This window comes from Lampetra fluviatilis, chromosome 52, assembly GCF_964198595.1.
Source record: "Lampetra fluviatilis chromosome 52, kcLamFluv1.1, whole genome shotgun sequence".
Lineage (NCBI taxonomy): Eukaryota > Metazoa > Chordata > Hyperoartia > Petromyzontiformes > Petromyzontidae > Lampetra > Lampetra fluviatilis.
This window is the reverse complement of record NC_136326.1, coordinates 6,482,479-6,508,439: the sequence shown is the minus strand read 5'-3', so window position 1 is coordinate 6,508,439 and position 25,961 is coordinate 6,482,479. Positions and strand designations below refer to the sequence as shown.

Here is a 25,961-nt window from a genome sequence, read left to right as displayed (position 1 = left end):
AGAGGGGGGGGCAATGGGATGACAGCGGCGGGTGTGGAGAGGAGTGGGGGGTGTAGAGTCTCGTTATGACGAGTGCAGGATGGTGGCTCGCTGATAGAGGCCCTGCGAGCAGTAGTAGGTGGCTTCGTTGGCGCTGAGCGGCGAGACGGGATCCTTGGCGTGAGTCGCCTCGACAGAGCTGCACGCGGCCAGGGCTCCGAACGCCGAGTAGCGAGGGCCGTCGATGTGCTCATGATGATGGTGCTGTTGCTGCTGATGATGATGCTGCTGCTGATGATGATGATGCTGCTGCTGCTGCTCAGCCGCAGACATGAGGCTGTGGATGGAGAATGGGTGGGTGAAGTTGCAGCGCGGGTCGATTTTGAGCGCGTCTTGGTTTTGCAGGGCGTGGTGATGATGGTTGTGGTGGTGGTGGTGGTGATTGTGGTTGTGGTGGTGACCGTGGTGGTTGTGATGGCCGTGATGTGCTGCATCCTGCTGCTGCTGCAACTGCTGGTGGTGATGATGATTGGACCTGTCGCCTCCATTCATGCACAGCTGCTGTTCCGACAAATCAGGCGCGTTGCGGTAAGTCGCCGACGCAGACGATGACGACGACGACGACGATTGCGTCGATCCTTTGACGTCCGCGCGCCTCGCCACGGTCACGGCCACGGTGCCTTCCTCCTCCTCCTCCTCCCGCTCCTCCCCCTCCCGCTCCCTGCGCTCATCCCTCGCCGCGTGCTGCCGCCTCTCGCCCTTCGTCGCGGCCGCAGCCCCGGCGAGACCGTTGCCCGGAGCCTTCTTGTGACACTTGAACCTCTTCTGCCGCCGCAGGTAGCAGCCGTTCTCGAACATGTTTCCCGAGTCCGGGTGGAGGGCCCAGAAGGAGCCCTTGCCCGGCTTGTCGGGCGAGCGCGGCACCTTGATGAAGCAGTCGTTGAACGAGAGCGAGTGGCGGATGGAGTTTTGCCAGCGCTGCTGGTTCTGCCGGTAGAAGGGGAACAGGTCGGTGATCCACTGGTAGATCTCGCACAGCGTCAGCATCTTGCCGCTCGACTGCTGGATGGCCATGGTGATGAGCGAGATGTACGAGTACGGCGGTTTGGCGTGCGCGTAGCTGCTCCTGTAAGGCGGCTTAGATTCGCGCGAGGTTCGAATTCCCAGAGCGCCGCCTCCGCCGCCGAGGCCACCGAGGCCACCGAGGCCACCGCTGTGAAGGCCGTAGGGCCCCCCGTTCTTGATGGCCGAGTAGTGGCCGGCCTGCAGCCCTCCGAGCGAGCCGCCGGGAGGAGAGCCCTGCACCCCCAGGCCGAGGGGGCTGGGGCTTCTGAGACTCTGCGGGGGTCCGCCCGTCGTGAAGGTGCCCCCGTGGGAGACTCCGGCTGGACCCCCGCCGTAGCAGGGCGGAGGGGTGACCAGTCCGGCGGCAGTGTTCATGGCCATGTAGGAGTTGAAGGACGTCATGGCCCCCATGCTTCCGATGGTTGGGTAGGCCTGCGAGACACGTTGAAACTGTTAAATGAAAACGAGTAAATAATACGTAGAATGGAAATAATAAAATAAAAAAAATAAAAAAACGTAATAAAATAATTCTCACGACGTTTCGGCCACAACGCAAGCAGCCGTTGTGCCCGAAACGTGAGAATTATTTTATTACGTTTTTATTTGTATGATTTTTTAAAATTATTTCATTATTTCCATTCTACATGACTTTTCCGAAAGAACCAAGAAGATGAATCCCTGCAGTCACGAAAGCTTTAAATCGAAAAATAAAAAGAGTAAATCATAGTTTGTTTTAACCAGGTAAGGTCCCACTGAGCCACGTAGCTCTTTTGCGGAAGACACCCAGGCTCATCACAAATGAGAGCTCAACAAAGTGGCTTCTCGTCGCGTGGAATTTTAAAGCGGCCAGATAGTTGAAACGCGTTGTGATTTCTCAATGTGGAGGGGGGAGGGGGTAGCAGAGGAAGTGGAGAAAAATCAACGCGACCACGGGGAGAGAGACACGCAAACTCCAAATAGCGCAGCAGGCATCAGGGTCTGGATCAAACCCACGACCTCCTGTATACCAGGCGAGGTAGTTAACATCTCTCCACCATGCAAACTCCAAATATACAGCAGGCATCAGGGTCGGGATCGAACCCACGACCTCCTGTACACCAGGCGAGGTAGTTAACATCTCGCCACCATGCAAACTCCAAATATACAGCAGGCATCAGGGTCGGGATCGAACCCACGACCTCCTGTACACCAGGCGAGGTAGTTAACATCTCGCCACCATGCAAACTCCAAATATACAGCAGGCATCAGGGTCGGGAACGAACCCACGACCTCCTGTAGACCAGGCGAGGTAGTTACCATCTCGCCAACGCGGCGTCCCCAATCATACTACTTTAAACAAAACAATCCATGCCTCGAGTTTTCTTGCTGGCTGTAACAAATGGACATGGCTTGAACTGAAACGGCGAAATAAGACGTTGTTTTGCTTAAAAAATCAAGTACTGTCCAAACCCAGTCATAGATGTATTCATAGATCCAGTCAAAGATGTATTTTCGTCATTTCTGGTTTAAATTGAGAGCCCTTCCATTTATAACTCCCTTATCCTCCGCCATTCCCAAGTAAAGGGTCGTGTATACTGACACAGCAGCATATCTTGAAAACTAGAGCCAATCAACACATTTTAGCGTCATTTTCATTCTCAGTGACCCAGAATTAGTAAAGTCGGACTACATTTTTATTTCGGAAGCATTTTGGCTGTAGACCAGTGTAAGCATAGGTAGCGACACCAATAAGTGGGAGTCATGAATACAGAAAACTGACCTCGGCTCATTGAAAATTGCTCGAACTTAACAATTTGTGTTCCGATTAACGTAATTATTTCGCCAAGAATCTTCTTTAAAAAGAAAAGAAAATCACAATCCACCACAAAAACGGTCGCTGCTGCATCGCGCGCTTTCAGATGGGCTGCTTCTGTGGCCGTCTGGAACGTTCTTCCTTCCCATATAAGGAAGCTACTGGAACTAGACACTTTAAAATCATCTACATTCTTTAGAACTTATTTTAGTTTGTTGTCCTTCCCCCGGCACCTCCGATTAGCACGGTTGGCTACGTACGGTGCAAAAGAAATTCAACATACATACATCTTGGCATTTAGTTATTTTTTCGCAAAAAAGCGGATTATTTGACGTCTATCTTCTCATTTTTCCTTGCAGAGCAACAGCGGCCTCTCTGCTGCTGGTAACAAACATCATCCGCAGACAGTCTCAATCCACTGCTGGATCAACGCCTTCATCCGTGTTGCGTGACCATACTTCACCACCGCTGATCGTCGCGAGATGGTGAATGGTAGAGGACTCGGGTTGCTTTACTCGCCGCTGATGTTAGCCGTGGTCGGGAATGAACCTTAAGGTCGGGCATGTTGATAGCGCAGTGTGCTAACCACTGCGCCACCGCTCTCAGCTGGCTAGCATGATGACTATTAATGACGATTATCATCGGAATTGTTTTTTTTATGAAGCTCCCGCCTAAGTTAGCAAACTAGTCCGCAAATAATAAACAGTTCAATGATACCCCCGTGTGTTCTCAGTGTTACATTTTAACGCAATTACCCAAGCAAGCGAGGCGTGAGCTGATTGATCTAACTTCACAACATGTGACGAATTATCTTGAGAAAAAAAGTCTTAAAATCCTCAACATACGCATTCCATAACAATTAACGTGGGGAAAAATGTATACGTGTGAATATGAGTTGGTTATCTGAGTATACATGAGTGTGTGTGTATATAGGTATGTCTCAAATCTTAATGGGGAGCGGTAGTGTAGTGGTTAGCGCGCTGCGCTATGAACCTGGCGACCCGGGTTCGATTCCCGCTCACGGTTAACACCAGTGTCGATTATCTGAACCGGTCCTGTGCCTCCCCTAGGTCGACTCAGTCTTAAATTAGTACCTGGTGCGGTGTGAAAACATCGCCACTGGGGAGACAAAGGTAGTCGGGCGTGGTGCTGGCCACCCACCCCCTCGTGTACAGTTCCGGCCTTCATAGGTGCTCGCTAACAGCACTTGCCCCTAAAGTCTATTAAGGCTATACGGGGGATCTTTATATTTATGTCTCAAATGTGTCGTGTAGCGGTAGTGTTGTGGTTAGCACTATACGAACTCGGTAAACCGAGTTCGATTCCGGCTCAAGGCCAAGACCAATCACGATTATCTGAACCGGTCCTGGGCCTCGCCTAGGTCGACTCAGACTCAAATGAGTCAATTGTGCCGCATGTAAACATCGCCGCTAGGGAGACAAAGGCGGCCGGGCGTAGTGTTGGCCACCCAATCTCTTGTGAGCCGGGCCGGCGTTCGTAGGTGCTCGTTAACAGCACTTGCCCCAACAGTCTGTTACGGCTATACTGGGGATCTTTGTCTTTGTAGGTATACGTGAGTTTCCGGGCATGTCAATGTAATGTACAGTCTGTATATATATGTGTCCGTTTTCATTAACATCACTTTATCCTGTGAAGCTACATTGGGGGATCTTTATTTTGTATGTCTATGAGGATGGGTGGCGAGTAATGTCAGGTAATAAACTTTAAACCTTGCAAGTGGTATTCATTATCACGCTGTCCATGAATAAAACAATTATTATCAATGTAATGTGTAAGGAGCGCTAGTAATATAACTGACGTATAATGATAATACTGCAATTCTGGCTAAATATCGCCCGATGATTCTGGATGTAATAACCAGCGACACGTGGTACTCAGATAGTGAATGTTGTGGGTTTACTCTCCAACACACCGGTGGGCTGAAGCAGTAACGAATTGGCACGTTTTGTTCACGTGATACATCCCTTACGAATCAGTTGTGTCGTGTGGTTTGCAGCTTTAACGACGCATTCATATTTATGCGATCTGACCCTGGAAAATAAAACATTATTATCACTTTGTAATAATATGAATAATGCCATTTTATAACGCGTAAATTATTTTTGGGGTGAAGCCATCGTAACGATCTGGTTAGAATTCGTGTCGTGGGACCCTCCGCCACCCTACCAAGCCAAACGAATGAAAATGTCCACGTGAGAAGCACGGGAATGACGAAGTGGCCGTTGTTGCATTTGTTCAGCTAACTCACCGGTGAGCGAGTGAGCTGCGGAGTGAGCTGGTGAGTGAGCTGGTGAGCAAGCGAGTGAGCTGGTGAGTCAGCTGGTGAGTGAGCGAGTGAGCTGGTGAGTGAGCGACTGAGCTGGTGAGTGAGCTGGTGAGCAAGCGAGTGAGCTGGTGAGTGAGCGAGTGAGCTGGTGAGTGAGCTGGTGAGTGAGCGAGTGAGCTGGTGAATGAGCTGGTGAGAGAACTGGCGAGTGAGCTGCGGAGTGAGCTGATGAGTGAGCTGGTGAGCAAGCGAGTGAGCTGGTGAGTGAGCGAGTGAGCTGGTGAGTCAGCTGGTGAGTGAGCGAGTGAGCTGGTGAGTCAGCGAGTGAGCTGGTGAGTGAGCTGGTGAGCAAGCGAGTGAGCTGGTGAGTGAGCGAGTGAGCAGGTGAGTCAGCCGGTGAGTGAGCGAGTGAGCTGCTGAGTGAGCGAGTGAGCTGGTGAATGAGCTGGTGAGAAAACTGGTAAGTGAGCTGCGGAGTGAACTGGTGAGCGAGCTGGTGAGTGAGCGAGTGAGCTGGTGAGCGAGCTGGTGAGTGAGCGAGTGAGCAAGTGCGTGAGCGAGTGAGCTGGTGAGTGAGCTGGTGAGTGAGCGAGTGAGCTGCAGAGTGAGCGAGTGAGCTGCTGAGTGAGCGAGTGAGCTGCTGAGTGAGCAAGTGAGCTGCTGAGTAAGCGAGTGAGCTGCTGAGTGAGCGAGTGAGCTGGTGAGTGAGCTGGTGAGCTGGTGAGCGTGCGAGTGAGCTGGTGAGTAAGCTGGTGAGTGAGCGAGTGAGCTGGTGAGAAAGCGAGTGAGCTGGTGAGCGAGCGAGTGAGCTGGTGAGTGAGTGAGTGAGCTGGTGAGTGAGCGAGTGAGCTGGTGAGAGAGCGAGTGAGCTGCGGAGTGAGCGAATGAGCTGGTGAGTCAGCTGGTGAGTGAGTGAGCTGGTGAGCGAGCAAGTGAGCTGGTGAGTGGGCGAGTGAGCTGGTGAGCCAGCGAGTGAGCTGGTGAGTGAGCTGGTGAGTGAGCTGGTGAGCGAGCGGGTGAGCTGGTGTGTGAGCTGGTGAGTGAGCGAGTGAGATGGTGAGTGAGCTGGTGAGTGAGCGAGTGAGCTGGTGAGTGAGTGAGCTGGTGAATGAGACAGTGAGCTGGTGACTGAGCGAGTGAGCTGGTGAGTGAGCTGGTGAGTGAGCGAGTGAGCTGGTGACTGAGCTGGTGAGTGAGCGAGTGAGCTGGTGAGTGAGCGAGTGAGCTGGTGAGTGAGCGAGTGAGCGAGTGAGCTGGTGAGTGAGCGAGTGAGCTGCGGAGTGAGCTGGTGAGCGAGCGAATGAGCGAGTGAGCTGGTGAGTACGTGAGTGAGCTGGTGAGTGAGCTGGTGAGTGAGCGAGTGAGCTGTTGAGTGAGCTGGTGAGTGAGCGAGTGAGCTGGTGAGTTAGCTGGTGAGTGAGTGAGTGAGCTGGTGAGTGAGCTGGTGAGTGAGCGAGTGAGCTGCTGAGTGAGCTGGTGAGTGAGTGAGTGAGCGAGTGAGCTGGTGAGTGAGCTGGTGAGTGAGCGAGTGAGCTGCTGAGTGAGCGAGTGAGCTGGTGAGTGAGCTGGTGAGTGAGTGAGTGAGCTGGTGAGTGAGCTGGTGAGTGAGCTGGTGAGTGAGCGAGTGAGCTGCTGAGTGAGCTGGTGAGTGAGTGAGTGAGCGAGTGAGCTGGTGAGTGAGCTGGTGAGTGAGCGAGTGAGCTGCTGAGTGAGCGAGTGAGCTGGTGAGTGAGCTGGTGAGTGAGCTGGTGAGCGAGCGAGTGAGCGAGCTGGTGAGTGAGCGAGTGTGCTAGTGAGTGAGACAGTGAGCTGGCGAGTGAGCTGGTGAGTGAGTGAGTGAGTGAGCTGGTGAGTGAGCGAGTGAGCTGGTGAGTGAGCTGGCGAGTGAGCTGGTGAATGAGCGAGTGAGCTGCTGAGTGAGCTGGTGAATGAGCTGGTGAGCGAGCGAGTGAGCTGGTGAATGAGCGAGTGAGCTGCGGAGTGAGCTGGTGAGCGAGCTGGTGAATGAGCGAGTGAGCTGCGGAGTGAGCTGGTGAGTGAGCTGGTGAATGAGCGAGTGAGCTGGTTAGTGAGCTGGTGAGTGAGCTGGTGAATGAGCGAGTGAGCTGGTGAGTGAGCTGGTGAGCGAGCTGGTGAATGAGCGAGTGAGCTGCGGAGTGAGCTGGTGAGTGAGCTGGTGAATGAGCGAGTGAGCTGCGGAGTGAGCTGGTGAGTGAGCTGGTGAATGAGCGAGTGAGCTGGTGAGTGAGCTGGTGAGTGAGCTGGTGAGTGAGCTGCGGAGTGAGCTGGTGAGCGAGCGAGTGAGCTGGTGAATGAGCGAGTGAGCTGCGGAGTGAGCTGGTGAGTGAGCTGGTGAGCGAGCGAGTAAGCTGGTGAATGAGCGAGTGAGCTGGTGAGTGAGCTGGTGAGCGAGTGAGTGAGCGAGTGAGCGACCTGGTGAGTGAGCAAGTGGGCTGGTGAGTGAGCTGGTGAGTGAGCTGGTGAGCGAGCGAGTGAGCTGGTGAGTGAGCGAGTGAGCTGCTGAGTGAGCGAGTGAGATGGTGAGTGAGCTGGTGAGTGAGTGAGTGAGCTGGTGAGTGAGCTGGTGAGTGAGCGAGTGAGCTGCTGAGTGAGCTGGTGAGTGAGTGAGTGAGCGAGTGAGCTGGTGAGTGAGCTGGTGAGTGAGCTGGTGAGCGAGCGAGTGAGCTGGTGAATGGGCGAGTGAGCTGGCGAGTGTGCTGGTGAGTGAGACAGTGAGCTGGCGAATGAGCTGGTGAGTGAGTGACTGAGCGAGTGAGCTGGTGAGTGATCGAGTGAGCGAGTGAGCTGGTGAGTGAGCTGGCGAGTGAGCTGGTGAGTGAGCGAGTGAGCTGGTGAGTGAGCTGGTGAGTGAGCGAGTGAGCTGGTGAGTGAGCTGGTGAGTGAGCTGGTGAGTGAGCAAGTGGTCTGGTGAGTGAGCTGGTGATTGAGTGAGTTGGTGAGCGAGCTGCTGAGTGAGCAAGGGATCTGGTGAGTGAGCGAGTGAGTGAGCGAGTGAGCTGGTGAGTGAGACAGTGAGCTGGTGAGCGAGCGAGTGAGCTGGTGAGCGAGCTGCTGAGTGAGCGAGTGAGCTGGTGAGTGAGTTGAAGGGTAAATTCTCACAACCAAATCGAGTGGCAGTACAAGACACGTATGGATGTGTATATATATATGTATGTTGAACTTCTTTCGCACCGTACGTAGCCAACCGTGCTAATCGCTGGTGCGGGTTAGATACGTGACATGTGCAGCTGCGTCAAGCATCTTCAGGACACGACGAAACGGGTTGACAATAGCAGTCGTTACTGAGTGGTCTGACTCAAAGAAATGTTTCATTGCGAATCTTCACAAATGGTTGAGACAAATAAACTACTACTACTACTCCTACCGCGTGTTGAATATTTAGTTCTGCTTCAACGATAACGTAAATGCGGCAAACATTGTTTGCTGCGGGAATATTTGCCGTTGTATCGAACGAAAATGTCACATTTGCATGCAACAACAAAAAGGGGCGCATGTTTTGAGTCGAATGAACTTTCTGGGTGTGCCCCATCAGAGGGAAATAACATTTAGGCAATATATGACAAAAAGGGTCATTGCCTGAAACGTCGCCTGTAATATATTTGTTATGCTGTTAGGGCAGGGTTATTAATGACTGTGTTGTCATCTGTTTTCGTTGTAAAAATTACCCTCTTGCAAGATTATATATATACATGCAAAACTGTGAATAATGTCCCTTAATTAAACATCTGTGCCCCAACAAAATGGAAATGATATATATTAGGGAACGTTTCGGCTCATGGTCCTTCTTCAAACGCACAGTTTGGTCGTGCTAAAGCGAGACCCGTACAATTGAGTGTATAAAATAAGTAAATATCCTCTGGTTCTTTCGGTAAAGTCTGATGATGGACGCTTGTGTCGCGCCCGAAACGTCGTGATTTATTTTCTTTTATACCTACGTGACTTTACCGAAATAAACAAAGAGTGTGGATTCCTGCAGTCACGAAAGCTTCAAATTAAGTAAATATAGAGAAGTGATTTGTATCCCACCGATGGGGAGCGGTGGTGCAACGGTTAGCGCACGGCACGCTTTTTTTTCTCATTAAATTCAAATATTTTGCCTGGATGGGTGTCCCGATGTGTCCACTGACACACGCGCACACACACATATATACTAAACGACTACGAACCTGACTGCCTGAGTTCGATTAGCAGCAACGTCCGTAGCTGCAGTGGTAGTAACGAGTAATGTCTGAACCAGTGATTGAAATGATGATGATGGTGGTGTTGGTGATTATGATGATGGTGTTGGTGATTATGAAGATGATGCACCATGAATTCATTCGGGATAAGTGAACAAATGCGACTGAATGAAACGTGAAGCGTTGGATTGGCCACTGTGAATCAGAGGTCACAACCGGGTACCCGATACCCGTACCCTACCCGATACCCGGCTACCCGTACCCAGCCGGGTACGGGTACGGGTAGGCCGTGAGTCACTGGTGAGTAACCGTTTGTCACTCATTTCCCAACGTCTTGTCTCTTCTCACAATTCAAGTTCCTAGAATCAATCCACCCGCGCCTGCAACGTGGCTTCATCCCAGAGGTCGCAATCGGGTACCCGTACCCTCCCCGATACCCGGCCGGGTACGGGTAGCCGGGTATCGTGTAGGGTACGGGTACCCGATCGCGATCCTTGTGCGGTCGGGTACGGGTAAGGAATCAAAACCCGTTTGCGACCTCTGCTGTGAATCTCAAAGCCAGACTCGCGTAATCGACACCTTCAATTGCCGACTGGCAAAGCGCCCACTGCATGATCTGTATCTATGGCAGCAGGGTCGGAAAACCAAAATAACAAGAAGGTAAAAAAAAATAATAGTTCTGTACACACGAAAAAAAAAAACCTCTAAATATTTAAAAAGCCGCAATGGAATCAGAAAAAAAAAATTCGGCTACACGGAAGAAGAAAAAAAACTCTAATTATATTTCAAGAGCCGCAATGGAATGTGATTAGGGAGACAGTGGTTCCTTAATAAATAACTGTGACGTCGACGATGAAGCAGCAGCGGCTCCTTTTCGAGGCACCGCGTGAGCCGCTGGAGGCGAAGATTTTTTCCGACGACCCCTGATCTCGATGAACGCGATCTCGCGTTTGTAAGCGCATTGCTTGTTATGCTATTTCAATTATTCACGCATCGCAAATATGTACATATATAGAAATAACTCATTATGTAAACCTCTCCTCCTCCCCCCCAGCCGCCACCCCGTATGACCATTATAGACTGTTGGGGCTACTACTGTTAGCGAGCAGCACTGAACATGATTAACAAAGTGGTTGGTGGTGCTGCAACCACTGCGTTGGTAGTGGTGCGCAATTAATAGCAACAACACAACACACTCGTCAACAACACTGTGGGTTCTTAACCTTTAAACAAACACGAAATGTCTATAATGTTAATAAACACACGGGGTCTGATGAAACAAAGTTGTTACGTAACGTGCCCGCGTTTTTCATTTGTGTTGTTGCTGATTTTCCTTATTTAAAAAAAAATCTGGACATGTTTCGCTACCCCCACCACAAAGGGCATCTCGCACCCCAGGTTAACAGCCGTTGAGTAAAAAAACGAAAAATGGTCGAACATCGCCGACGTTTCGGAAATGGACCTTCTTCTTCCACCCGCGTTGCTGCGCCTTGCATTGCTTTCTGTCCGCACGACACGCGGTCAATCCCGCGGCAAAGCTTAAGTCACACAAACCTGTGACTACGCGCACACAGACATAATGAAGACTCCTCTCGCAAACTTCATTATCGTCACTCAGCCTTGCCGGAGGTTGCGGCTGGCACGGCATCGTCCCACGTAGAACTTCTTTCGCACCGTACGTAGCCAAACGTGCTAATCGGAGGTGCGTCTCCGTATGTCATTGACCAAGCGACTCCGTCGCCCTAGAAATTCGCAACGAACACAGGAGGCCTTCATTGAATGTCGCGATGACGATGTGTGTACGTTGAACTTCGTTCGCACCGTACGTAGCCAAGCCAGCTAATCGGAGGCGATGATAACCAAGGTGGTGATGATGATGATGACGGTGATTATACGTTGGTTAAATTCCGATGAGTAATTAACGCAATAGGCCTCTGCATCGTTCCGTTCGCATTATAAGAACGCAGCCTTTCACGTGTCCGTGTTTGATAGGAAACGCTGCTGGGTGTGCGTCTTACTTCCCCGGAGCATCTCGCCACGCCGAGGACATCGCTCTCGTTCTGTCTTCGCTCTCGAGAGCGCGGTAGACGCGATGCAACGGGGGGACATCGCGCAACGCCATTGGCAACGGTTGGCCTACGTACGGTGCGAAAGAAGTTCTGCATGCGCGCATGTAGAATCTGTCTGCCCGCCTGATGATGCCGGTTGTAATTACTGGCGAAACGTCGTGCTCGGATTGTAAATGTTGTGGCTTGGCTCTCCAACACACCGGTGTTGCCGTACTAGTGACGAGTTGGCCACGTTATGTTTACGTGGCAACACCTTACTCATTGGCTGTGTCGGGTGGTGGCGGGTTTAACGACACATTTATGTTTACGCGATTTAACCAATAAAAAAACACTACATTATGAATGCATGCGTAATTGTCATCACCTGCAGCTCTTTTGAAATCTACTGCTGGATGAACCCCTCCCCATTCCCGCGTTTGCTTCGTCAAGAGAGTTCAACATATATGCACCGTAAAGTTCACATACGTGTCGGTGGAGCGGTGGCGCAGTGGTTAGCGCACTGCTCCCACGAACCCAGTCACCCAAGTTCGTGTCCGGGCCACGGCTAACATCGGCGGCGAGCGACATCTGAACGGTCGTGGGCAACTCCCCCCGCCCCACCCCTTCCCTTCATCAACCCGCGCTGACCAGCGTGGTGAAGTATGGTCAAGCAAGGCGGTGGTGGCTAGGCACGTGGCCTGCAATGCGTAGGAGGCAGCAGCGAGGTTTGGTCGATCACCGCACAGATGAGAGCCGTACCCCGGCTCGCCAGGTGGAATGCGGTAAAGCAGAGCAGTGTTTAATGTTTTATTTTTATTATTTTATTATTTCAATTCTAAGTGACTTTACCGAAAGAACCAAGAAGATGAATCCCTGCAGTCACGAAAGCATTAAATCGAAACAGAGCAGTGGACTCAACCTGTTCCATCTGCACGGGGATATCGTGCAACCTCCGTCGCCACGCGTGGGTTTTCTCCGGGGCCGACAACACCCTGGCGTCTGGAGATAGCCGCTTGGGTGATCGTAGCCACGGCGTGACCACGTTGCTGCCTTCCTGCGTATCCGTGGTTCCTCCATCCTCCTAGCGTCTCTGAGTCGTGAGCTCCCCGTCTCTCTCTCTCGCTCTCTACGAGGGTAACGAGCAAATAGTCTACGGCGGTGGTGTTGGTGCGTTACAAGTTGACATTATCATTGCAATGGTTATACAGGGTGCTTTATTTTTTTTTACACGTATATGGGAAGATCGTTTGTAATGGAAAAGGAACGGAAAATAGACTTGGCTTAAAGCTTTCATGACCGCAGGAATTCATATTCTTGGGGTCTTTCGGTAAAGTCACGTGAATAGGCTCAAATTAATAGAAATAAAATATATCATGGGACCTCCTTTGCCAGTACCAAAATATTCTAATAGGGTTTTCCACTTTTTTTTCTGCCAACGAAAGACCCAAAGAATAGGATAATATCCACTGTAACACGATAACAAGTGTAATGTTAATAGCTTCAACAAGTCAAAGAATCTCCCACTTGTTCGCCGTCATTGTCAACACGTGCCTGGAATCTTCTCCAGGTGGTCTACAGAGCCTGGAGGCGAATTTCTCGTGGCGCTGTTGCAAATTTCTCTGAAGTGTTCACATATTTTTGAAGCACACTCTATAACGCAATGTCTCTAAGCCACTCGAAAGTTCTGTGATCGAAGCGAATTATCGGCGCGTGTGAGACGCTTGGACAATGAAGGCGCATCTCATCCACCGCCGCCGCCACCACCACCCCCAGTGTGTTCTTCAAGATGATACGGAGAAGTGTTTGTGTCGAATGAGGGATTTTGCTAAGTGGTGATGGAGAGAGGCTGGCGGGGGGATTTGAAATCACCGTGCAGTCATCGTGCTCCTCTGTGGTGAACACGCGTGTGTGTGTGTGAACATTTGTGTGCGTGTACACGCGTGTGTGTAAACACGTGTGTGTGTGTGTGAAAATACGCGCGTGTGTGTGAACATGTGTGTGCGTGTAAACACGTGTGTGTGCAAGTGTGTGTGTAAACATGTGTGAGTAAACGTGTGTGTGTGCACGCGTGTGTGTAAACACGTGTGTGTGTGAACATGTGTGTGCGTGTGAACACGTGTGTGTGTGTGTGCACGCCTGTGTGTAAACACGTGTGTGTGTGTGTGTGTGAACACGCGTGTGTGTGTGAACACGCGTGTGTTTGTGAACACGCGTGTGTGTAAACACATGTGTGTGTATACATGTGTGTGTGAGAACACGCGTGTGTGTGAACACGTATGTGGGTGTGAACACGTGTGTGGAGTGTAGCGGTTAGCGCCACGCTGCGCTATGAATCCGGCGACCCGCGTTCGATTCCCGCTCACGGCCAACACCAGCGACGATTATCTGAACCGGTCCTGAGCTTCCCCTAAGTCAACTCAGCCTCAAATGAGTACCTGGTGCGGTGTGTAGTAAACATCGTCCCGAGGGAGACAAAGGCGGCCGGGCGTGGTGATGGCCACCCACCCCATCGTACGATGTGCCGGCCTTTATAGGTGCTCGCTAACAGCGCTTGCCCCAACAGTCTGTAAATGTCTATACGGGGTTGTTTGTACGTCTATGTGTACGTTTAAGTGTAAACGTTTAGTGTGTGTCTGCTTTTGTGTGTATACCGTATATGTGTTAGTGTGTACTGTTGGTTTGTGTGTGCAAACGTTTGTGTGTGCATGCGTATATGTTCGTGTGTGACTTTGTACGTGTGTATGTGCGTCTGTATGTGGTTGCGTGTATGTGTTTGTGTGTGGGCTTCTATATGTTTGTGTACGTCTTTGTGTATGTGTCTGTGAGTGGTTGTGTCTTCATGTTCGTGTATGGGTTTGTGTATAGATTTGTAAGCGTGTCTGCGCACAGTTGTGTGTAGATGATTGTGCATTTATGGTGCCGTGTTTGTGTACGTGTGCCTGCGTTTGAGTCTCTGTCTGTGTATTTATGGTGCCGTGTTTGTGTACGCGTGCCTGCGTTTGTGTGTCTGTGCCCGTGCGTTCGTGCGTTTGTGTCTCCGTCTGTGTATTCATGTTGCCGTGTTTGTGTACGTGTGCCTGCGTGTTTGTGTCTCTGTGTCCCTGTGTTTGTGTATCTGTGTCTCCGTCTGTGCATTTAGTGCCGCGTTGGTGTCTGCGTGCGTCTGCGTTTATGTCTCCGTCTGTGTATTCATGCCGCCGTGTTTGTGTCTGCGTGCGTCTGCGTTTACGTCTCCATGTGTCTCCCTGCGTTCGTGTCCCCCGTCTGTGTCGCTCACCTCGGCGTGGTTCGCGTAAAATCCTCCCCACTCGGCGCTCTCCTGCTCCTCCATCTTCACGCACGAGTGCGCGGGGGACACGCGCAGCATCGCCGCTCGCTCGCCGCGTGCACGCGCGCGTCTGTGCGCGTGCGCGTGCACAGACGCGCCTCGCGGCGTGGGCGTCACGCGCAGTTACGTCAACTCCCCTCTGTGTGTGTGTGTGTGTCAGTTGAGGCAACTTCGCTGTGTGTGTGTGTGCGTGTCAGTTGAGGCAACTCTTCTCTGTGTGTGTGTGTGTCAGTTGAGGCAACTTCGCTGTGTGTGTGTGTGTGCGTGTCAGTTGAGGCAACTCCTCTGTGTGTGTGTGTGTGTGTGTCAGTTGAGGCAACTTCGCTGTGTGTGTGTGTGCGTGTCAGTTGAGGCAACTCCTCTGTGTGTGTGTGTGTGTGTGTCAGTTGAGGCAACTTCGCTGTGTGTGTGTGTGCGTGTCAGTTGCGTCAACTCCCCTCTGTGTGTGTGTGTGTGTCAGTTGAGGCAACTTCGCTGTGTGTGTGTGTGCGTGTCAGTTGAGGCAACTCCTCTGTGTGTGTGTGTGTGTCAGTTGAGGCAACTTCGCTGTGTGTGTGTGTGTGCGTGTCAGTTGAGGCAACTCCTCTGTGTGTGTGTGTGTCAGTTGAGGCAACTTCGCTGTGTGTGTGTGTGTCAGTTGTGGCAACTTCGCTGTGTGTGTGTGTCAGTTGAGGCAACTTCGCTGTGTGTGTGTGTGTCAGTTGTGGCAACTTCGCTGTGTGTGTGTGTCAGTTGAGGCAACTTCGCTGTGTGTGTGTGTGTCAGTTGAAGCAACTTCGCTGTGTGTGTGTGTTTCAGTTGTGTCAACTTCTCTGTGTGTGTGTGTGTGTCAGTTGAGGCAACTTCGCTGTGTGTGTGTGTTTCAGTTGTGTCAACTTCTCTGTATGTGTGTGTGTCAGTTGAGGCAACTTCACTGTGTGTGTGTGTCAGTTGAGGCAACTCATCTGTGTGTGTGTGTGTCAGTTGTGTCAACTTCTGTGTGTGTGTTTCAGTTGTGTCAACTTCTCTGTGTGTGTGTGTCAGTTGAGTCAACTTCGCTGTGTGTGTGTGTGTCAGTTGAGGCAACTCATCTGTGTGTGTGTCAGTTGTGGCAACTTCGCTGTGTGTGTGTCAGTTGAGGCAACTTCTCTCTCTGTGTGTGTCAGTTGTGGCAACTACCCTGTGTGTGTGTCAGTTGTGTCAACTTCTCTGTGTGTGTGTCAGTTGAGGCAACGCATCTGTGTGTGTGTCAGTTGAGGCAACTCATCTGTGTGTGTGTGTCAGTTGTGGCAACTCCTCTGTGTGTGTCAGTTGTGTCAACACCCCTCTGTGTGTGTCAGTTGAGTCAACTCCCCTGAGTGTGTCGGTTGTGATAACTCCTCTCTGTGTGTGTGTGTCAGTTGTGTCAACTCCCCTGTGTGTGTGTCAGTTGTGTCAACTCCCCTGTGTGTGTGTCAGTTGTGTCAACTCCCCTGTGTGTGTGTCAGTTGTGTCAACTCCTCTCTGTGTGTGTGTCAGTTGTGTCAACTCCTCTCTGTGTGTGTGTCAGTTGTGTCAACTCCCCTGTGTGTGTGTGTCAGTTGTGTCAACTCCCCTGTGTGTGTGTGTCAGTTGTGTCAACTCCCCTGTGTGTGTGTCAGTTGTGGCAACTCATCTGTGTGTGTGTCAGTTGTGGCAACTCATCTGTGTGTGTGTCAGTTGTGTCAACTCATCTGTGTGTGTGTCAGTTGTGTCAACTCCTCTGTGTGTGTGTCAGTTGTTTCAACTCCTCTGTGTGTGTGTATGTGTGGAGTGTAGGTGTGTATGTGTGTAGGTGTGTGTGTAGGTGTGTGTGTGTGTAGATTTGTGTGTGTGTGTAGAGTGTAGGTGTGTATGCGCGCGCGCTGCAGGTGACACAACTCCCTATCGCAACATCGTTCCGCAATAAACCAAACGTGCGAGCCGACAGCGGGCTATGAGCCAGCCCTTGGACTCAAGGCGGCGCTGATGGCGCGTGTGATGTGTGTGTGGAGTGTAGGTGCGTGTGTGATGTGTGTGTGGAGTGTAGGTGTGTGATGTGTGATGTGCGCGTATCTGTTGACCTTCTTTCCCACCGTACGCGGCCAAAATAAAAAAAAACGTGCTCATCGGAAAGTGCGACCGAGCGTGCCCGAAGGCTGCATGCTCCGTGCAGCGAGCGGCACGTCAGGTTTACATGTCGCTGCTGTCAGGCTATGAATTGGCTGTGTGAATGCTATAGCAAAGCAAGCATGTCCTATCTGTGCCAGGCTCCGTCAGTGGACTTTGTGTGTGAGTCGTCAAGCTACGCGTCAGGCTTTGCCAGTCTCTGCATTGGCTGTGCCAAGTGTACGTCTCGTTCGATGTTAGACCGTCAGTGTCTGTGTCGGCTATGGTAGGCTATGCCAGGCTACCTGGCAGGCTACGTCAGAATAAATTATCCGGCTATGGCAGCCAATCAAAGCCTGTGCCAGTCTCTGTCTCGGCTACGTCAGGCTCAGGCTATGTGCAAGCTATGCCAGCTGTTCCACGTTACGTGTCAGCTATGCCAGGCTATGTGTCAGGCTATGTGTCAGGCCACGTGAGGCTACGTGAGCACCGGCTATGTGAGCTGAGCACCGGCTGTGTGAGCTGAGCGCTGGCTATGTGAGCTGAGCGCTGGCTACGTGAGCTGAGCGCTGGCTACGTGAGCTGAGCGCTGGCTGTGTGAGCTGAGTGCTGGCTGTGTGAGCTGATCGCTGGCTGTGTGAGCTGAGCGCTGGCTACGTGAGCTGAGCGCTGGCTATGTGAGCTGAGTGCTGGCTGTGTGAGCTGATCGCTGGCTGTGTGAGCTGAGCGCTGGCTACGTGAGCTGAGCGCTGGCTATGAGCTGAGGCGCCGGCTATGTGAGCTGAGCGCTGGTTATGTGAGCTGAGTCACCGGCTATGTGAACTCAGCGCTGGCTATGTGAGCTGAGTCGCTGGCTATGTGAGATCAGCAATGGCTATGTGAGCTGAGCACTGGCTCTGTCAGCTCAGCGCTGGCTATGTGAGCTGAGCGCTGGCTGTGTGAGCTGAGTCGCTGGCTACGTGAGCTGAGCGCTGGCTATGTGAGCTGAGTCAACGGCTATGTGAGCTGAGCGCTGGTTATGTGAGCTGAGTCACCGGCTATGTGAACTCAGCGCTGGCTATGTGAGCTGAGTAGCTGGCTATGTGAGATCAGCGCTGGCTATGTGAGCTGAGCACTGGCTCTGTCAGCTCAGCGCTGACTATGTGAGCTGAGCACTGGCTATGTGAGCTGAGTGCTAGCTATGTGAGCTGAGCGCTGGCTATGTGAGCTGAGCGCTGGCTACGTGAGCTGAGCGCTGGCTATGAGCCGCTGGCTACGTGAGCTGAGCGCGACATATATACCGTGTGTGTCTGTGCACCAATGCGGGTTCGTTGTTCGGCGAGAGCTCCTCTCAAGAGGAGGCGTCTCGTCGCTGTCATCACCGCCCTGCTGCTCTGTGGCGTGTGGCTCGAAACAATGATAATTGTCGCGTGTATGTAGCGTCAGTGCCGCAATAAGATAGTGCGGGGCCTGTAGCATTTCTTACAAAGGGGGCCCTAGATTAAAAAAAAACACGTACATATTAAAACACACATTTTATACTCGCATAGTAAAGTAATTGGATTTTTTTCCATTTGCTATACAGCCAGATAATACGACAAATCGCTAACCTTAAACACACGGTCGCTCATAAATGTTGAAGGCGTTATAGTACTATAGTAATAGAGCAAGTTCAGAATCACTGAACCGGAATTGATAGCTTGAAAGCATTTAGCGCGATGCCCTTGAAAGTGCGGGGCCCGTAGCTACTACTACACATGTAGCTACTACTACACATGTAGCTACTACTACACATGTAGCTACTACACATGTAGCTACTACTACACATGTAGCTACTACTACACATGTAGCTACTACACATGTAGCTACTACTACACATGTAGCTACTACTACACATGTAGCTACTACTACACATGTACCTACTACACATGTAGCTACTACTACACATGTAGCTACTACTACACATGTAGCTACTACTACACACTGTAGCAGCCAAATACTCGAAACGCGGTGATGTTGCTGCTAAGTGTGGAGGGGAAATCACGGAGATAAATCCACACAACCATGGGGGAGAGAGACACGCAGACACCCCAAATATACACGGCGTCAGGGTCTGGATCGCTCCCACGTCGTCCTGCGTACCGGGCGAGATCATCGCTCGCTACCGACGATAGCCACGGGGGGGGGGGGGGGATCGACCCCAGGATTGCCAGGGCAGTGCGCTAACCGCTGCGCCACCGCTCCGCCTACTCACACGCAAGCGGCTCACTCGGCGATGTTCAATGAGTCGCAGGCATCGCTGTCAAAATCCACCAACTGGTGCTCCTGCTGCTGCTGCTGCAAAATCTCCGTGTTGGCAGTGGTGGTGCACACACAGCTGATGCGGCCTGTCAGTCATCCCAGTCGATCAACCCACCGCACATGGATCTTTGCCGTGACCCCGTGACCTCCTGCCGGTGACGCTTCACGTGGCCTCAAAAGGGCACCTAGCCTGGCACAAACGCCGTGGGTGAAGTCTTCGCCCCTCTGTGGCGAGCGGCGGTTGTTGTTGTTGCGTATCTTGTGGGGAGAGCGTGCGTGCGTGCGTGTGTGTTGAACTTCTTTCGCACCGTACGTAGCCAACCGTCCTAACCAGAGTTCAGAGTGGCGAACATATGAACCAGCCCTGGTCCTCTGCGAAGAATACCTTTAGCCCCAAATGGACAACTGATTCGGCGTGTAATCGTCACCGCTAAGGGGGAGGCGAGGGCGAACGGGCGCGCGGCTTGGCCATGTCACCGTCTCGCGCGCGCTAACAGCACTTGCCCCGACAGCCCATGCAAGCTACACTCGGGGGGGGGGGGGGTGGGAGGCCTTTGTCTTTGTGTGCGCGCGTGTGTCTCTGTGGAGGAGATCGGCTCAGCCTCAAAAGAGTTGTGTAAACGTCAGCACTGGGGAGACAAAGGCGGCCGGGCAAAGTGTTGGCCACACTCTCCTCGTGTGCCGTGCCGGCCTTCATCGGTGCACGCTAACAGCACTTGCCCCAACAGTCTGTTCAGGCTACATGGGGGGGGGGAGCTTTGTCTTTGTATGCGCGTGCGTTTATATGCGTGTGGTCGACTCAGCCTCAAATGAGTACCTGGCGCGGGGTGTAAACATCGCCACTGGGGAGACAAAGGCGGTCGGGCGTGTTGCTGTCCACCCACCCCCCTCGTGTAACCGCCCAGGCCTTCGTATGTTGCACACAAACAGCACTTGCCTCTCGAGTCCGTGGAGGCTATACGGGAGACCTTTGGCTTGTGTGTGGAGTGTGGTGGTGGTGGAGCAGGGGGGGGGGGTCTTTGATTGGAGCTCGATTCCTTTTCTAGAGGCGAGCCGCGCGGATCATGGGAATTGTAAACACGCGGCAGCCCGCGTCTCTCTCTCTCTCTGCTGCTCGCATACGAATAACATAACAAAGACAAAGATTCCCACACCCCCCCTTCCCCCAGCCTTCAACAGGGCTGTTGGGGCAAGTGCTGTTCGCGAAGATACACCTATGAAGGCCGCCAACACCACGCCCGCTCGCCTTCATCTCCCCAAGTGCTGTAGTTTTATTTATTTATTTTTACGGCCGAGTAGACCTAGGGGGAGGCGCTGGACCGGTTCAAATATTCGCGCCACCGTTGTAGGTTCGGTTGGTCGCCGGGTTCGTCGTACGCTGCGCAACCAGCGGCTTTCCGTGGTCGGTGGGTAGCGGTAGCAGCGCACGCAGAGTGGTGGGTGGCCAACACCACCACCACCACCCACCTCCCGGTCGCCTTTGTCTCCCCAGTGCTACTGATTTTGGCCTTAATCTAAGTTGTCTTGTGGTTGTTGTTGTTGTTGTTTGACTTGCATCCCACTGGGATTTTTGCACAGGGTGTTGGTGTACGGTGATTTTTCTGCAATATTTTGCTGTCTTTTCTTGGATTTTCTGTTTGCACTTAGTCACTTTAAGATGTTTTCTTGTTCATGTTTTTTTGTTTGTTGCGGTTGCACCCAATTCAAGAGCCGAATGGCTCACAGGGCTATACCTAATAAATGAACTTTGAACTTTGAACTGATGCATGCGCATTGCACCAGGCACTGTACTCGATTAAGGCTGAGTCGACCTAAGGGGCCGTTCCATAAATGACGTCACGCGATTTTGGACGATTTTTTACCTCCCCCCATCGTCACACGGCGTCATAAAAGTCAGACCCCCCCCTCTAATATGACGTCACAAAGCTCTGCCACCCCCCCCAAAACCATATTTCCATGCTTCAAATCGCTTTAAACTATTGTCATTGTAGTGCGTGTTTAATGTGGCGCTGCACTCTGATGTTGTAGGAGAAAACATTTATTAAAAGTCTATTTAATTAAGTAGAACGTGTTGTCTATATTTATTTAAAGTTGCGCATTTTTATGTGACGTCACATTTCTCAACCCCCTCGTCACACATCGTCACAGTGTTTACAACGGGAGTCGTAATCATACCCTATAAGTAAGGGGCCGTCCATAAATGACGTCACGCACCTAGGGGGGGGGGGGTCAGACATTTGTGGCGATGTGTTACGAGGGGGGGGGGTTCAGAAATGTGACGTCGCATCAAAATGCGCAACTTTAAATAAATATAGAATTGTTATAACAACACTTCTACAACATCAGAGTACAGCGCCACATTAAATACGCACTACAATGACAATAGTTTAAAGCGATTTGAAGCATGTTTTATTTTGGGGGGGGGGGGGGGGCAGACCTTTGTGACGTCATATTTGAGGGGGGTTCTGACTTTTTGTGACGCCGTGTGACGAGGGTGGGGGGGGGTAAAAAAATCGTCCAAAATCTCGTGACGTTATTTGTGGACGGGCCCTAAACCATTAAAATATTAGCTACCTATAACCAACACGTTCATTCCAACCGTGACCACTGCCCCAACGCTAACCCTTCACCTCTGTTGTGCTGAATGCGGGATAAAGAGATGGGATGCTGTGCGGTGCCCGCCGTGCCACGTGCGTCAGAAACGTGGCAATTGACAACGGGAATCGGGCACCACGGTGGCTAGGAGATGATAACTACCTCGCCCGGTATACAGGAGGTCGTGGATTCGATCACGCCCCTGACGCCTGCTGTGTATTCGGAGGTTTTAAAAGTGGGACGCGTTGTCGACACGTGGAGGGGGGGGGCGGGGCGAGTCTGTCCAATCGCTATTGACTTTCCTGAAAAGTAGTGCTAAATTTATCGACCCCGGAGGGATGATGGGTTGGGTCAACCCCCAGCAACCAAGATTTGAACTCGTGACCACACCCCTTACCCACTACCTCGCCTGGTATACAGAAGGTTCGTGGGTTCAATCCCGACCCTGACGCCTGCTGTATATTCGGAGTTCACATGTGTGTCTCTCCACGTGGTCGCGTGGAATTTTTTCCGTCAGAGTATTTGCCTGCTGTAAATTTCCACACACTTCGTAGAGCGATCATTTGTAGGCAGGCCTATTCTGAAAAAGAGTTATACAGCTCAGTGGGCTTTGACCTTGAAAAAATTATAAATGTTGTTTTGTTTATGGCAGGGGTAGGGAACGTCCGGCCCGTGGGCCGTATGAGGCCCGCGAAATCATTTGGTCTCTGGCCCTGCCAAGGCAACCGCAGGCGGGACTCGAAATTCAATAAATCTAGGAGCAAACCTGGCAAAGCAGTTGCGAGTAGCAACATCATCAACACCAGCTAACATCGCACGCAAAGAGAAGCAGTTCCAGCCATCGCATTAGGGGGGAGTTCATTAAATGTTTGACCAAATATAACGGGCTAATTTTTAAGTTGATAATTTTGTATGGCCCGCGAATGATGATATAATTGTCCAAATCGCCCTTGGCAGATAAAAAGGTTTCGCGGGCCTCATAGGGCCCGCGGGCCGGACGTTCCCCACCCCTGGTCCCCTGGTAAAAATAAAAAACGAATTTCCTTAGAACGGATTTTTGTGATTAGTTGATTGTCCTTCCCCCCTGTACCTCCCGATTAGCCATGTTTGTTTGTTGAAGTACGGAGTTAGCCTGATAACTTTAATCTGATTTGTCTTATGGTTGTTAATGTTTGACTTGCATCCCACTGGGATTTTTGCACACGGCGTTGGTATACGGTGCTTTTTATGGAAGGCCTTGCTGTTTTTTTTTATGGATGTTTCTGTCACTTTAAGATGTTTCTTTTGTTCATGTTTTTGTTTGTTACTGTTGCACCCGAGTCAAGAGCCTCATGGCTCACAGGGCTACACCTAATCAATTAAACTGAACTGAAACTGAGAGATGGAGACGTGAATGAGCTCGCGTGCAGAAGCTCGACGAATCGTTGCAACCGCAGCGACCGTAACAGATGACGACGGCTCGGAGAAGTCCTTCATCAATCAAGGCGGATGATGATGATGATGATCATGAGATTTCGATTTAAGGCTTTCGTGACTGCAGGGATTCATCTTCTTGGTTCTTTCGGTAAAGTCACGTAGAAGAGAAATAATAAAATAATGCAAATTAAACATAATAAAATCATTCTCACGACGTTTCGGCCACAACGCAAGCAGCCTTCCTCAGGTGAAGAACAGGTCTGTCGGAAAGACACTGTCATTCAGTTAAATCTTGGCTTGAAGCTTTCGTGACTGTAGGAATCCATACTCTTTGGTTCTTTTGATGAAGTCACGTTGAAGGGAAATATTAAATAATAAAAATAAAACATAATAAAATACAATTCTCACGACGTTTCGGCCACAACACGAGGACGGCTGCTTGCGTTGTGGCCGAAACGTCGTGAGAATTATTTTATTGTTTTATTTTTTATTATTTTATTATTTCCCTTCTACGTGACTTTACCGAAAGAACCAAGAAGATCATGAGATTGTTTGTGAGCAGCCTGCTGCGAACGCCTTGACGTCTACATCTGTGGTAGCAGCGCAGTGGGGAGATTATTCTGCCCGATGTTGGTGATTGTGTTGCTATAGCGACGCCTCGTGGTTCGTTTGCGTCTCTTCACGATTTTAATTCTCGATGAAACTCGCTGTGTGTATATATAAAATTGATGTTATTATGTTGAACTTCTTTCGCACCGTACATAGTCCACCGTGTTTATCGGAGGTGCGGGGGAAGGAGAACAAACCAAAGAAAAAAAGAACTTCTAAAACACATTCCTGCGGAGGGAGCTGGTAGGAACGTTGGGTTGCTCGGTCAATGGCCAGGGTCAACGGCGGCGTGGTGTATTTCGCAAATATGCCCGACTGTGAGGGCGGGCACAAGCCGGCGTGAGTAGGTTAAACGTTGAGTTTCATAAGGGCACCACGGGGTGAGCAGCCCCTCCCCACCCAGCCCCACCCCTCCCACCGCCCACCCAGCCCCACCCTCCCCACCCAGCCCTTCCCCACCCAGCCCGTGAGCTCCCAATTTCCACCACACGTGGTACAATAAACACGACTCATCATCAATTGTCTAAAACGTTTTACAAATAAATAAATAAGCGATGCAGCAACGGCAGGACCGTCCTGAAAAAAATCATCGGGTGCGTGCAGCGTGGAACGTGGTAAGACGAAGTCGCGTGGCGGTGGGCAGACGCGTTGACTGGAGTTCTGATTTCTCCAATAAAAAATATTCTGATATTCTGTTTGGGGAAACGTTGCAGCTAAGGTGTTTACGAATCAAGCTCACAGCAGCTTCATCGTTCTACCACCAGGGGGTGCAATCTACACGCGTAGAAAGCACAACTCGAATTTATTATATTTTACTGTCGATAAATTTGATGCATTAGTTGTGTGCCTAACGCCTGGGACTGCATGCTGTGTGTAACGCCGGGTAGACTACGTGGATTTGCATGCAATTAGAAAAAAAAGCATGAAAGGCTTATATTAATATTGGAACTAATTAGTAGTTACAAAATAAATCAATTTTCTCCAAAAAAAATACCAGGGCCGCTCTTTTTTAATTTATAATTTCCTTTTGCACACAGTTATACATTTATTACGTTTCTTTGTCGAGACGCAGAAATCCAAGCAACATCGAAGTGCCGATTCAACAAAATTAATCTCAAGGAAAACTTTCGGCAGATGTTCGTCAATTTACGACGAATGTGATACATAGAGACATTTTTTAAATGAAATAAATGCAATACAATCTTTACATTTGAGTCTTTTTCGTTAAATGATGTTTGCACGAACCCAACTGTGACCACTGCCCCAATTACACCAGTAATTCAATAATGTGCAGATCTTTGCCGACAGAGTTGGTGGGTGGGTGAGTGGTGGGTGGGTGAGTGAGTGAGTGGTGGGTGTGTGGGTGGGTGTGTGGGTGGGTGGGTGTGTGGGTCGGTGTGTGAGTGGTGGAAGGTGCGTGGGTGAGTGGTGGGTGGGTGAGTGGTGGGTGGGTGGATGTGTGTGTGGGTGAGTGGTGGGTGGGTGAGTGGTGGGTGAGTGGGTGGGTGAGTGGTGAGTGTGTGGGTGTATGGGTGGGTGGGTGAGTGGTGGGTGGGTGAGTGGGTGAATGGTGGGTGGGTGTGTGGGTGGGTGCGTGGGTGAGTGAGTGGTGGGTGGGTGAGTGGTGGGTGGGTGGGTGAGTAGTGGGTGAGTGGTGAGTGGGTGAGTGGTGGTCGTGCATTTTCCTCGTCGTAACGCCGTGTCGTTCGGCGCAATCTCCGACGTTTCGCTGGCGTACCGAATCCAGTTGCTGAAGAAGCCAGCACGCTGATGCGAAATGTCGGACATCGTGCAGCAGCTACAACCGGCGACGACCAACGCTGCTGTTGTTGTTGTTGTTTGTTTGTCCACCGTGGTGGGGTGGGTGACCGCCTCTTCGCCAAGGTCCTCGTGATCCATGGATGCATCCAAGCTGTACGCAGTCCATTTGAAAAACCCACAAACTTTCGTGCCATTTTTCTTCGCAACCCCGGGGGGGGGGGGGGAGGTCCCAGAAGTCGTTCCTCATCTCGACTCAGAGGGCCTAAGCCGACCCCTCGACTCACAACGTTGCTACTACAATAAGCTCATACCTCAGTGGACTTCGTGCTGGTATGATGGGGATGGTTTAGTTGCTGTATTTGTATGTTTTTGCGTGATTTACTCTGTGTTTTTTTCGGTGAAGTCACGTAGAAAGAACATAAATGTAATTGCACTCTATTATTTAATTTATTTTCTACCTACGTGACTTTGCCGAAAGAACCGAAGAGTCAGTCCTGCAGTCACAAAAGCTTCTAAT

The 25,961-nt window shown here is 51.1% G+C and overlaps 1 protein-coding gene across 1 annotated transcript; it reads right to left on the bottom strand.

The window, feature by feature from the left end:
• Positions 1–63: 63 nt before the first annotated feature.
• LOC144949016 (forkhead box protein A2-A-like) lies at positions 64–14,737 on the bottom strand. The gene is made up of 3 exons (XM_078878801.1): positions 14,648–14,737; positions 522–1,476; positions 64–371 (listed from the first exon to the last, which is right to left on the bottom strand). The coding sequence occupies exons 1-3, from the start codon at positions 14,735–14,737 to the stop codon at positions 64–66; spliced, it is 1,353 nt and encodes a 450-aa protein (XP_078734927.1).
• Between the last annotated feature and the right edge of the window lie 11,224 nt (positions 14,738–25,961).

Bases quoted from the DNA above. Each gene is read 5' to 3' on its own strand.
- LOC144949016 (XM_078878801.1), bottom strand. From the start codon at position 14,737: ATGCTGCGCGTGTCCCCCGCGCACTCGTGCGTGAAGATGGAGGAGCAG. The intron at 1,477-14,647 runs GTGAGCGACACA...CGTGTCTCGCAG, and splicing joins TTTACGCGAACCACGCCGAG to GCCTACCCAACCATCGGAAG. The intron at 372-521 runs GCGACAGGTCCA...TGCAAAACCAAG, and splicing joins GCAGCTGTGCATGAATGGAG to ACGCGCTCAAAATCGACCCG.